Source organism: Syzygium oleosum, unplaced genomic scaffold (genome assembly GCF_021117445.2).
Source record: "Syzygium oleosum isolate NSW1041296 unplaced genomic scaffold, Sole_v2.1 Sole_v2.48, whole genome shotgun sequence".
In the NCBI taxonomy this organism is placed as follows: domain Eukaryota; kingdom Viridiplantae; phylum Streptophyta; class Magnoliopsida; order Myrtales; family Myrtaceae; genus Syzygium; species Syzygium oleosum.
In genome coordinates, this window is record NW_026607532.1 from 1,558,381 (window position 1) to 1,571,761 (window position 13,381).

The 13,381-nt window shown below is 37.9% G+C and overlaps 1 protein-coding gene across 3 annotated transcripts in view; it reads right to left on the minus strand.

Moving 5' to 3' along the window:
- LOC115681335 (protein SWEETIE) overlaps positions 1-9,522 on the minus strand; it is a 30,560-nt gene extending 21,038 nt beyond the window's left edge. Inside the window, exons 1-13 of one of the 3 annotated variants that reach the window (XM_030605250.2) lie at positions 9,216-9,522; positions 8,638-8,845; positions 7,315-7,421; positions 6,358-6,594; positions 6,194-6,283; positions 6,029-6,116; positions 5,247-5,311; positions 4,816-4,920; positions 4,046-4,135; positions 3,840-3,920; positions 3,428-3,496; positions 1,876-2,001; positions 57-160 (exon numbers count right to left, since the gene is read on the minus strand). In XM_030605250.2, coding sequence (XP_030461110.2) covers positions 57-160; positions 1,876-2,001; positions 3,428-3,496; positions 3,840-3,920; positions 4,046-4,135; positions 4,816-4,920; positions 5,247-5,311; positions 6,029-6,116; positions 6,194-6,283; positions 6,358-6,594; positions 7,315-7,421; positions 8,638-8,845; positions 9,216-9,380 — 1,535 coding nt within the window. In that variant the 5' untranslated portion in view covers positions 9,381-9,522. Of the gene's footprint in view, positions 1-56; positions 161-1,875; positions 2,002-2,186; positions 2,354-3,391; positions 3,497-3,839; positions 3,921-4,045; positions 4,136-4,815; positions 4,921-5,246; positions 5,312-6,028; positions 6,117-6,193; positions 6,284-6,357; positions 6,595-7,314; positions 7,422-8,637; positions 8,846-9,215 lie in introns of those variants that run through there. The other 2 variants (XM_056306845.1, XM_056306846.1) reach the window with 2 other exon arrangements.
- Between the last annotated feature and the right edge of the window lie 3,859 nt (positions 9,523-13,381).

Genomic DNA, 13,381 nt, shown 5'->3' on the forward strand with positions numbered 1-13,381 from the left:
AGAGCATGACCATGACCCAAGAAATGGAGAAGTAAAGACACGAGAAGCATGCATACCTGGATGGATAGCCAAGTGGTAATTTGGGCGAAATGGATGCTAGAGCAGCTAAAACCATTGCCTGGCCATGCAACGAATCAAGTTCAAGCTTTAAATTACTTCCCTGCAAACAGAACGAAGTTCCCATTAGCTATCAAAAAGCACACGAACTAACATGCTTCCACTAAATATGACCCCCGAATCATTACTTATTCCGTTTCAAGTCAAGAACACCACTTCACAAGCAACAAAGACTTGATTACTGTGTCAATTAAAGGCTCCAAAGATTGTTACAACCTGGAAGATTAACTTTGAAAGAATGTAGAAACCAGAATGTCACATCAAATGGTCAAACATAATGCACCACACAAAAGAAATCAGAACTACTCCAAAGTAGAAATTCCCTGGACATTGCCCAAGGCCACTATGATCCTTGGGTTTCAAAAAGCGATAAAGAAGAAGAGGTATGCAATAATTTCCAATCAAAAGGTGACATGAGAGAGAGAGAGAGAGAGAGAGAGAGGTCTAAACAAAGTTGCTAAGAAACTATATGCCCCTAGCATCTGCAGGTACGATCTCATGTTCCTTTCTATTCGACGGTCTCCCGCACTACTCAAGTAAGTGTGCGAGCGACCTCCTTCCCTTCTGAGTTCGAGACACCTTTTGTGAAACCAGTTCCTGTACCGTATTATGAATGAATTCAAGTCAGAAAAGTAGTCTGGTGGAAGAATCCTGCATCACCACTCCTCTTCCCCCTTGCTGGGGCGGACCTCGCCTTTGTGTGAAGGCTACATTCAATTTGGAATTTATAAAAGGCTAAAGCCCTAAATTCACTATATCAAGAATAAAAAATGAAAAGATTTGGAACCCCAACTCCAAAGGAAGGGCATTTTCAGGGATTAGCCTGCCTCTACTTTGGAGGCAAGCCAGACTGCTTACATTAACGTTCCCAAAACTCCAACTCGTCAGAGTTTCTCAGATATAGCTACATTTACTTTCAGCCTAACTGCCAATCACCGCATATGCACACATTCCGCAGAGAAATTTCTATTTTGCATGGAATAGGATCCTTAACCCATTCATCTAGCATGTGGTGCTAGAAAAAAATGAAGAAGCAAGACTATTCAATTAGTCAATTCAAAGAAAATCCTCCTGTTAGGATAAATGCCTGATATACATTGTGGGCATGTTTCCTGAAAGCTTAAGCTTAAGGGGAAATGGTCATTCAACGTGGTATAAAAGCTTCAGGTCAAAGGTTCGAATCTTTGCAATCCTTGTTGTCATTATGTTTGTCACTCTTATTTGTCTTCCCGCTGTCGCCTAATGTGGTTACACCATCAAACGTTTCACTGGTATAGTCCCACTCAAAGGGAAAGTGTTGAGGTATACCTTGGTACACATCATGGGCACGTATCCTAAAAGCTTAAGCTTTTGAGAAAAAACAACTGTTCAACACAGCCTCAAATGTTCAGAAAAGAAAGATTTTCAATCCCATATGAGAATGAGAGCAATCATATTGCAAATACATCACCTAAAACCAATCACCTTGGTTTCTTACCCATAACGATATGCCAATTGGTTGTAAAAGTAATGCAGACAAATTCTGTATCAATTACAGACACCAAAAAACAATTTTGATCCAACTTCCAGTCGATACAGAGAAATATTCAAGGAGAAAAGCTTATTAAAAAATATCTCTGCACTCGATAAACAACTAAATGGAAAACAACATGCAAAATAAAAACCACAGAAAAACACAGAAGAAACAAACCATCTTTCCTATTATCAATTAAAAGCATTTTGAATAACAAACAAGCTTCTTTCCCATGAGAACAGTACCTTCTCAAAAGAAACGGTTTCCCTCAAAGCATTAAGCGTGGTGACCCCAAAAGATGTCAAACCTCCAACACATGTTGGATCAACCTCAGCCAACATACGTAATGTCAAAGCCGCCTCAATACGTACCTAGCCAAGAGATTTAAGTATAACTATTGGCACCAAGGTAAGCAACATCGACACTGTCAAGACAAAGTCACACATTTTCACATAATAGAAAGGACAGAAGTACCAAGCAATTTTCAGGATATCTATGCACATTTCACATGGACACAGAAGCATGCTCAAAAGCCAGAAAATAAATTGTGAAATACCGTAGTACACCAAATTCTTTTTCCAAAATGAGCTAGTTCATCTAAAATGTATTCACTACTTGCTTCATCCAATATCAAGCAACCATGGTAGTTAAAATCGCAATTTCGATTGTAAAATCATGGGGACGGAGTTAAATTGCTTTGAAATCGTTTTCTAGGTTAAATCGCAAGTTGACTTAGTGAGCTCACTAAAATTGCAAGTCAACTCGTTCCAGATCGGCAGTTGTCTTTCAGTCGTGCCCACGTGAATTCTATTAAAGTTTTGGACTCAATAATGCCCAAAAGAATATAAAAATAAAACAATCCCACAAATGCATTGATGCTTAGTGAAATGGTGTGTTTCGCCAATGCTTAGGTGTAAAAATGTTATAAAAACAAAAACATATTCAGATCTTCATGATCAAAACAGATTAGGGCGCCAATAGTAAGTAGCTATCTCTTCTATTCACTTCTCGCACTCCCACCAGACATAAGTCATTCATTCTTGATGACCCATGACATCTCAATGGTTGGCCGAGCTCCACAAGTTTTATTCATTGTGGGGGTGTAACATTGCTTCACATGTTTTTGTTTCATACTTTCTTTTGGTGAATTCATTTCACAATATTTGAAATTGTGCTGCTATAAAGATTTGTACTAGTAGTTCCGAATTGATCGATAAGTTAAATTTCGCAATTATTTAGTAAATTGCTAACATATCTAGAGTCACAATGACATATATCTACGAAATCTGAAAGGGTGCTGCTATTATCAAATGGCATATGAGAATGTTACTTTCTAAAGTTGGTTTTATTGCTAAATTTAATATTTGGAGCTTTATCACTAATTTATATGAGACTCAACTCGAGACACTTTATGTTTTACTTATAAAGTGCGAATAATAATGCGTTTTTCTGATTCAACCTTACTATATGATTTTATGGGAGCCTCACCAATCTAAGGAAAAAAACCGAGTTTGACTACCTTGCATGCAGCTAAAGTAACTAGGATATGACTAATCAAAGCAAATCAAGTTACTAGCAAGCTTCCCATCATTGGATTATTTCAGCAACCATTGCCTTAATGCAACAATGGCTCATGCAAAACACATACCAAGAAAAGCACGCATGCCAAACAGCACAGAAAAAAGGAAAAACCCGGGATAAGATGCACAAATATCGGAAGTTATTCATTCAAAAGGAAAATATCCAACCAACATTATCCACCTTCATCTCATTGAAGAAATGAAGCTAACGTCTTACAAGTTCAGAAGAGTGCGAAACTGCTGCAACCACTGTGTCATCAAGAACTTCCCTGAATTCAAACGGAACCTGCATAAAAAGAAACATGCACCGCCCAATGCCATATCAAGTCATATAGTCTTCCACTTATCATAATGTATCGTAACCAAAACATACGTCGTGAATTACTACAACTAGAAGATGCTTTAGAGAGGTCAAGAAGTCACAATGCCAGAGAACAATTTATCATACGTGGACACTATCTGCGTATCTAAGCACAAGCCGAATTAGACAAGTTATGTCATCATAGTGGATAGCTCCGCCAGTTTTGAATGATAAGGTATAGCAAAATCCTACCAGCGTAATTGCAGAATCCCCATTTATACTTCTTCACAGAGAGAAAGTCATTAAGTGGAAATTTTTTAGAGCTTACCTCTCCTACCGATTTGAGAGTATATGACAAGGTACGAAAAGCAGCGACTTTCATTGCTGGAGCAAAATCAGGGGACTGAAGCTGCAAATTACCCAAGGAGAGATACTTTGATCATAAGTTGATAAAATAACACAATTTATAGGAACCCAGCAATCAAATTTGTTAATCAAGAATGGAAAGATCTACAGCAAATGATAATCACAAACCTGCTCTCCCAGAAAAACCAAAAAGCTCCTTTGAGTAGGTTCCATCATTTGATCAGTGATACCCACTCGAAGAATGTACAGAACACATGCCTTTCAAAACCATAAATGCATCAGTAGCCTTGAATAAGGACGTTCATACATTTGAAAGCTTTGAATAGCATGTTATCAAGAAGAATAATGAGTGTCAAACTTCCACTAAAACCCTACAGCATCTTCAACATGACAGCAATGCTTCCAGTGAGATCAGGAACAAAAAACATCTAATAATAAGCATTAACACTAAGGCCTGGATATATAGCACTAACTAGAAGATCACATACTAAGAAAGAAATTGCATTTTCTTGCCATCAGTATCACTGCTAGAATTCTACAAAATGGCCCCACCATCTTTCAATACCGTGACGTACAACTAAAGTGTTGGCCACTCTTTGTATCTGGATCCGGACATTTTCATTACTTCTGTTTTTCTATAAACTTAAAATCAAGCTCATAGTTCATACTAACACACCCTTAAAATGCACATCCACTACTAAGTAATGATTAAGGATTATCGTAAACGAATGATGGGATACTGGAGAAAACTTAAACAGCTAAAAAGAAAGGCAACCGAATAGATCCACAATAGAATCTCCATTTTCCCTTTCCATAGCTTATGGTACTTCATCTTTGCTAAACAATTTTAATGATGAAGATTTGTTATTTGACAAAGAAAAATGAGAATTCTGGGCACAAAAAACAAAGTTAAAACAGGATAAATTCAAAGAACGCACCAGCGCATGGGCATCAGTAGAATTGTCTGCACGAAGCATGTCCATAACCAGAGGAGTGAAGTTTTGAAGCTCACTATCTGGACGTAGATATCTCAAACGAATGGCCTATGAAATGCACTGCGTTAACAGAAACGAACATTGCGATCCCAGTAGGGGAATAACAAGAATATGAGGGGCAACAAAAAACACTCCACATCTAACCCTTTTTTTTCCGAGTGAGAAGTACCAGGAAATGAGAAAAATGTGTCGAATGGATATCAGGCCAAAAGAAAATCCAATGATGATCAGAAAAAAGGCAAATAAAGACAGATGCTCTAGAAATTCACATGCTTCGACATTTTGAATCCTCCTCTTGAGAGAAAGATTGAAATTATCACAGTGAACAAAAGTACTGAAGAAAAGAAGATAAACTTACATAGCTGACTGCATACCTGTAAAAAGGAGACCCATGACAGAGTTATACCAATTTTAAGGTCCTTGGAACGAGCTCCACTTGCTGCAATTTAAAATATTAGCTAAGAGTAGTTTGGACACCATGAAGAACATACTAAGTCTGAGGACGGGAGAAGGACTTCAAGTGTACACACATGAAAATGCACACGTATAGTAAATAATAAAACCATGAAGCACGTGCAACACATATGAATCACTTAAAAGAAGAACCTCAGGCACCAGGTATATAATATACTATCCTAAAAATATAGTTTTGAATAGTTATGTCAAGCTCGATTCTTTTGAAGTATAGTAAGGTGGTTATAGGTTTTGAGTTGGGGTTACTGCAGAAATTATATTTCAGCATGCAGCTTGTTAGACTTTGTACACTCTCTTTCTCTATAACTTTTGTCTAGCAGTGGTACCACCTCAAACTGTTTCTATTCTTTTTGTAAGTACAGAACAAAATGGGCTTTGATCATCATATTGACTAAAGTCGACAAGAAAGTATTTTAATCTTCTATTGTTATCTTTAGCTTATTTGCCTATTAATTTTGATTAACCAAACAAATACATAATTCTGACAAAAAAACATTCCATTTTGCAGACCAAATAGCTATTAGATTGCCGTTCCTGCTCTATTTTACTCCCATGGAATTTTCATTCCAGTCGTATTCCATTTCATAACCGAACACTTCATAAAAATACATTCATTCAACCAAAAAGCAGAAGAGTAGAGGACATAGGATGAGCAGTTTCTTTTTATCTAAATTGGTAACACCTTTTGTGAAAGGCAATGTTAAATGTCTCTCCAAACCACCCTCTAGTTTCTTGCCCACGAGAATAGGTCCTTTTCCCCTTGGTTGAACCTAGGAAGAACACAAGAATGCAACTGTAGAGTAAAAGAAACATCATCTATGAAAACCAATAATAATTAGATATATACTTGTGCCTCAGGGTTCATTCCAAGAGCAAGCACCGACCCTAATGCTTCAGCAAAAGCATCCCGAACAGAAGAAATCGGATCTTCGAGGGCCTGTTAAAAAATGGGTTAATTATGAAAACAAACTGGCTATGACTATGAGGAAGCAAAATACATCATCGCCACACCTTAACACAATAAGAAGCTGAAGAGTCGAGTTCTCCAACTCCTAAACCTGGTCCTCCAATATTTGCAAATGCCTTGAGACACCTTGCAGCAGCTATTCTGACTACAAATGATTTATCTCCCACAGCAAATCGTGTAATAAGACGAAAAGCCTCAGTATATGCTGAAAAGGCAGCACAGCCCCCCGAGCCTTCTAAGGCATTCTGGAGCATATGGAGAGCTTCCTTTCTAACAAAGTCCTGCAACTCCCAGCAAGATGACATTAGGATGAAATAACGAACAACCAGTACTCCTCTGAAGTAGAAAACAAGAGAACGGAAGAAAATTTCGGCGACAACAATTGAAAACCATAATTGCATTATGCTAGCCATTTTCCCAGTCAATCATGTCCATAACCATGTTAACTTCCAGCAGCAATCATCTCAGGGCTTTCCATGATTATGTGAATTCCAATTGAGTATGAGAAAATAACATTGTAACAAAAAGAAATTATATTGAACTCTTCAAAGAAAAACCGAAAAAAATAGGTAGCATATTCTGCTCAAGCTATGAAAGTTCAAGAGAACATAACTTGGTACAACTTCGGGAGTCAACCTTATTTCATTATGTAAAAAGGAAAAGCAAAACGCATGCGATGGATGCATTGAACATTTTTTACTAGATTAAAGCAAAAGATTATAGGGCACCAAGGGGATGCAAACCCACAAACAAAAAAAAATGTCCAAGTGGATGCTTGGACATACAGCCTCCTTATCACAAAATTGGCATCATCTTCTTTAACTTCAAAACTCCACACTAGAACGCATCACTACCAATTCTTCTGTTCTTTGTTGGGGGAGAGGCATCATTAAAGAAAGATGTAAGTAGGTGATATTGAACCATAAAGAAACAAAAGCCCTCTTTTAATCCAGCTGCCTTGCAAGAATAAATACTCTAGAGATGCAAGGGATGAAATGTACCTCATGAAACTTCATAAGTTTAGTTACAATGATGGTCGTTTCAAGTAAACCTGAAGTGATTCTTCTCCCAAAATGCCGATATAGTTCACCCAAACACTGTGCAGCCCCTACAGAATTGCATTAGAGTATTAGTTAAGGGAGGGAAATACAAACCTAGAGTACAAGAGAAAAATGAAGTGTAAGGAAGCTACAGAATGCATCAAATTACTTACAGGGAGCAATTTTATTTATAATGGAACATCTCAATGGCAATATAATACTTTAAAGTTTTCAAGTAAAGTGTTGTCCTCAGATTTAAATTTTATTAAATGTTGCCATTAGTAAACGACCATTGTGGAAGCAAGATTATTCGAGAGTCCTACCTCTTAACAAGTGTATTTATATTCGCATAACTCACAATTCGAACCATCACAATTCAATTTGATCCATATACAAAACAATTCAACTTCAAGGTGTGAGTCAAAAGTGAACAAAAATTGTCCAATCAGGTCACAATTCATTTACAATTCGATCCTTTTCACAATTTAAAAGCTGATAACCGTTTGTTAAGAATCGTAAAGATGATCATTGGAAACGAAAAAATATAAAAAAGCGCAAGGTCTCCAAAATATATCAAGAAGATAAGGCTGGATAGGCTATAAGAATGGTCCTACACTAAAGAAGTGTGCTCTTTTGAGATTACAAAGCTTTCAAAGGATGATACTGATGGTCATGAGGATATGAATATCCAGCATGGATTTCTTACTGGTAGAGAACTAGCAAGATTCACAAACACTTATGAACTAAGAACTTTTATAGCTGGAAAGCCTTTCCAAGCAGCAAATTTCCCGACTGCTAAGCCTAACTATGCTTTTAGAGAACAATTGCATGACAAAGAGTAAAGTAGTGAATGGGACATATCCCTTGTAGAGCTAAGCACATAAACACTGCGGCAAACTACAAACCTCTAACCTAATTAATAATCTCATATAGTTTTTTGATACAATCAATAATAACCGCAATGAACAATATAGACCCTGCACACTAACCACCTATTTTGGCAGGTAATGAGGATGGTGATCAATAGGATTCATTCTCATTTCGACAAATTGAGAAAGATTTGTGGACATTTACAAGGATAACATGGGGAAAAAGCTGGCTGAAAAGAGGACCTAAGCAATTAACTAGTTCACTTGCACTAATTAACATTTGAGACGCACGGCACCATCAGGAAGATCTCACACGAAATGAATATAAAGAAACTACAAATTCAGTAATTACAATAAAAAAAAAATTTATGTTAAACATTTCACTCGGGGGAAAAAACAGGGATCCTAGACAAACCAGCAACTCTCTGTGGCTCGCTCCTCTTGCCATCAGAAAGAAATCCTTGGAGGCTGCTCGCTCGAGAGTATATCGAAATACCATCTCCCTTGGAAATGATCCTCGCCATCGCCACAGACGCTAAGTGGCGCACCGGCCTTCGGGCACCCAAAGTAAGCAAAGAATACAGCGCATCCTCGCATTTTCTTTGCCATAGCAGTATCGATTCCTGAACGAAAGCAATATCCGAGTCACGTTGCAATACTCGGCAAGATGACGGTACAGATTGCGCAAACAATTCAATCATTCTAAGAGCTTCTACACTCATCCCCACCACATCCTCCCATACACGCACTACCTAGAAGCATAATGTCAAGCAGAGAGTTTCAAACGGCGAAACTCTTCCAACAGCGAGAGCGCACGACAGAAACTGAGCTAAACGCCTAGTTCAGGTGATTCAGGATCTACGGCTCGGAATTCATGACCAGCTCCGGGATCCGACCACCCGATCCGGCGCGGACGACGTGGAGACCGCGCCGGTGACCGACTTTAAGCTTAAACATCGACTTCCGACGGATTTGGAGGAGCGAGGCGAGTACCTGAGGCTCCTCGTCGATGGCGGAGATGAGATCGGAGAGGAGATCGAAGCAGAGGAGCGGGTCCGGCGGCTGTTGGGAGGCGGACGCGACGATGGACTCCAGCTGCGCCACCAGCACTCCGAAGCGGGAGAGGGGCACGTTCTCCCTCACGTAGTTCTTCACCATTGTTGCACCTCGAGCTCGCTCAGTAGCAGACGGAGACGATCGAATGGGAAATGCAGGGATCCACCATTCTGCAGAGAGATGGCACGGGGACGGAGAGAAGCGAGATCGCCGGGCAGGATATATTTCCTGTTCTCGGTCCGGACCGGGAGGTTTTTTTCTTTTTCTTCTTTTTTTTTTCCTTACATTTAAAAACAAATAAGAATAAGTGCATTAAAAGTAGTGCAATTAAATCTTAAAATTTCAAAAAGTGCAATCAAGTCGTAAAATTTATCGCGAAAGTGCAATTGAGTGTTAAAACTCAATCCGTTTACTCCATTTAATTAGGCATTGATTGCACTTTTTGAAAATTTTAAAGCTTAATTACACTTTCGTGAAAAGTTTTAAGAATTAATTGCATTTTTTGAAAATTTTAAGACTCAATTACACTTTCATAACAAATTTTTGAACTTTTAATGCACTTATAACAAACAAATATAATCCGATCCAATTTTACTTGCTATTACCAGTAATCCTTCTACTTTTTTACTGCAGTGGGAAGCGCACATTCACATGGAATTTTTAGAACATCTCTTAAGTTATTAGATTGATGGAGATGTGAAATTTTGACATCGTACTTTCACATGGAATTTTTACCATACACATTCGCGAAAGGGATAGCATTAGCTCTGATATCATGTTAGAAAATCCAACCCAAAAGCTTAAACTATTAGATGGAGGGAGACCACGTGAATATAAATAAAATTTAGGATTTATTGTCAATCGATGTGTGATAATACTTCAACGTGAACTTAGCCAATTTAAGCAATTTGTAACATACTCTCTCTCTCTCCTCGCGAACACCATATGCGCTCAAGCTTCAACGTTGCGTCGCCGTAGATGTTTGAGCTTTAGCTCTATGGTCATGGCCGCCATCGCTACTAGCCATTTAAGTTCAGGTTGGTGGATGAGCTCCAATCTTGCGGCCATGGGAGCTTGAGCTCAAGGCGGCTATTTCACCAAAAGTGATGAGAAATACTTTGTTGACTTTTTGATAGGAAAGTAAATAAGAAGAAATCTAAAGGTAATAAAATTAGAGGCAATTGCACCTAGCCATTTAAGTTATAGGAAAGTAAAAATAATGATAAATTTGCAAAAGAATGAATTGAGGGAGCTTTACGAAGAGCACACTTTGATAATTTATTACATATGACGATTACATACAACAATTACTCGATTTGAATGAAGAAATAACTTTCTAATCCAGTGGTCAAAGCAATACTTATCCACAAATATTACTCAACAACACTTATTTACTGGAAGTTACAAAAAAATCCTAAATTAGCGCTATTGCCATCACCACCCACTAATTACATTCTTGTCAATTCGTTGTCATTTGACAAAGGCTTTTATTGATAAATTTTATAATTTTGTTGATAACTTCTTTGGCGAATGGTCTATACTCTTCAAGTTATCGATTGTTCTCGTTCATCAATGATTTCTATCTTCACCAAGATCTTCTTCAGTAGATTAAGTCTGTCACTTGTCAATAATAATAAACAAAATTAGTCATTTTTAGATGTCGACAGTGGCACCCCAAGACGGCAAATTTTCACAAGGCCAGGTTTTGTTTGTTTTTAGTTTTTAAAGTTTTCAGTTTTGCCTATTGTTTAGGGCATTTTTTAATTCGTTTGGAATTTTGATTCGTTTTTTCCTACTCAGTTTAACCCTCGTCAACTTTTCTAGTCATCAATTCAACTTTCCAATAGTCCATCTCAACAGCAATATATCGGATTAAAAAGGAAGAGATTAACGAAGGATAAACGGTGTAACTTTTTAAAAAAAATACAAGGATGGTTTTGGATTAAAAAAAAAAGGGACAGTTTGATTTTAGAAAAAAAAAAGGTTGGGTGACATATTATCCTATTTAAGATTATTATTTCCTTATGTTTTTTTTTATTGACACTTGATTTTCAATATGAATGAGTTACTGATTATGTACAGTAAAATAAATTCTGATCATTTGAGGGTGAGTTTTTCTACTTAATAATCATTTCATAAATCCTGCTCTTTTCAACAGGACACTTTGGATGTTACAAAATTCTCTCACCTAGAACACTAGTTTAATTGTTGAAGCTGGCCGTGCTGTCAAGCGATGCATTTCCCATATATGATGTGATTAGGTTCAATCCGAGTCCTTCCCTATTAGATGTTGAGTTATCGGTTTGTACTTGATTTGAGAGCTTCAAGCTTGTGTGAGTTCTCAGTTTGTACCGAGTATTTTTTTTCCACTTTCGCTTCCCTATTTGCGCTTGATCTGGGAGCTTCAAGCTCGCGTGAGTACCTAGTTTGTGCTGGGTATTTATTTTTCCACTAGAAAAGTGTCATAAAAATCCTAAACCTTTTCCATTTATGACAATTTAGTTATAAACTTTTTTTTATGCCAATTTAGTTCTAAACCTTTTGTTTTTATGCAAATTCAGTCATTCCGACTAATTTTAGCCGGATTTTGTTGACTTGGACACCGGGCGGCCTACGTGGCACCGCTGGCGATAACGTGGACAACTTTTAATAATATTTTAATATTTTTCGATTTTTTATTTTTAAAATTTTTATTTTCTTTTTATTTTTATTTTATTTTCTTTCTTTTTCTTTTTCTTTTTATATTTCTTTACTTGTCTTCTTCCTCCAGCTAGCCGGCGATCGGCTGGAGGCCAATAGCTTCGCCAGCGGAAGGCGAGCTTCGCCAGCGGCTAGGCGAGGCACGACCTTGCCATATTGGTGAGGAGCGATGGCAAAGTCGCTTGGAACCAGTCTTCCTCTTAGCCTTGTCATGCCAATCGCGATCCTCCGAGACCCCTTAGCCGTCCTCGCAGCCATCTGGCGAGGTCGTGCCTCGCCCAGCCGCTAGCGAGGCTCGCCTTCGCCGGACTGGCGATCGGCTGGAGGAAGAAGAGAAGTAAAGGAAAAAGAAAAAGAAAAGAAAAAAATTTTAAAATAAAAAATTCGAAAAATATTAAAATATTATTAAAAAGTTGTCCACGTCATTACCGGCGGTGCCACGTAGGCCGACCGGCGTCCACGTCAGCAAAATCCCGCTAAAATTAACCGGAAGAACTGAATTGGCACAAAAATAAAAAGTTTAAGACTGAATTGGCACCTAAAAAAGATTTATGACTAAATTGGCGTTAATGCAAAAGGTTTAGAACTTTTCTGACACTTTTCCCATTTTTCCACTTTCACTTCCCAATTTGTGCTTGATCTGTGAACTTCAAGCTTGTCATAAACATATCTTTCTTGGTGATGATAATGCACCATGATCTACGAGCTAAAGTCAGTTCATTTGGTGATAATGCTCGTCACAATTTTTGCCTTATGTATTTTTTGAACCTCGAATGGTCGTGGAGATTTGCTGCTTGTGTGCTTTTCCTTGAAGCAGATAGTGAATTTATTTCCTTTAATATTTGCATGTATTAAATCTTGTCCTAACTTAGCTCTGTTGGTCATTCATTTGACTAAATAAATGCGGTTTTGATCGTTGCACGTGTCTTTAGGTGTCCCATGGGCTGCTGGAGGTTTTCATTTTTTCCCAAATGTAGTCGTAAATTTAGAAACTTTATAGCAGTAAGTTTTCTGTGAGCTCTATTTCCTTTTAAATCTAAAGGAGGAATGTGGTAATTTGAGAGATTTTTCTGTACAAGACTTTGGATCATGTTCACCCGACTTGCGCTTTGTATTTCTAGGAACTCTTGTCTCGTACAATTCCAGAAGGATTTTGTTACAGGTTTCTAGAAATTAATGGGTTTGGTCTTTTGCCCCGTTAAGATTCCATTTGATAATTCGATATAAGAATCCTGGAAGGCTATACTAGAATTTGCTAACCATGTTCTCTTTTCGGCACACGGGGATTTTTTTCTAGGACTTCGGCGATGTTCTTCCGATGCTAAATGGATCTTTGAAATTGATGCTTGCCTTTTTCAGTTCCATTCCAAAGCCGATGCTGAATTCGTAGGCGCTTGTGTTCT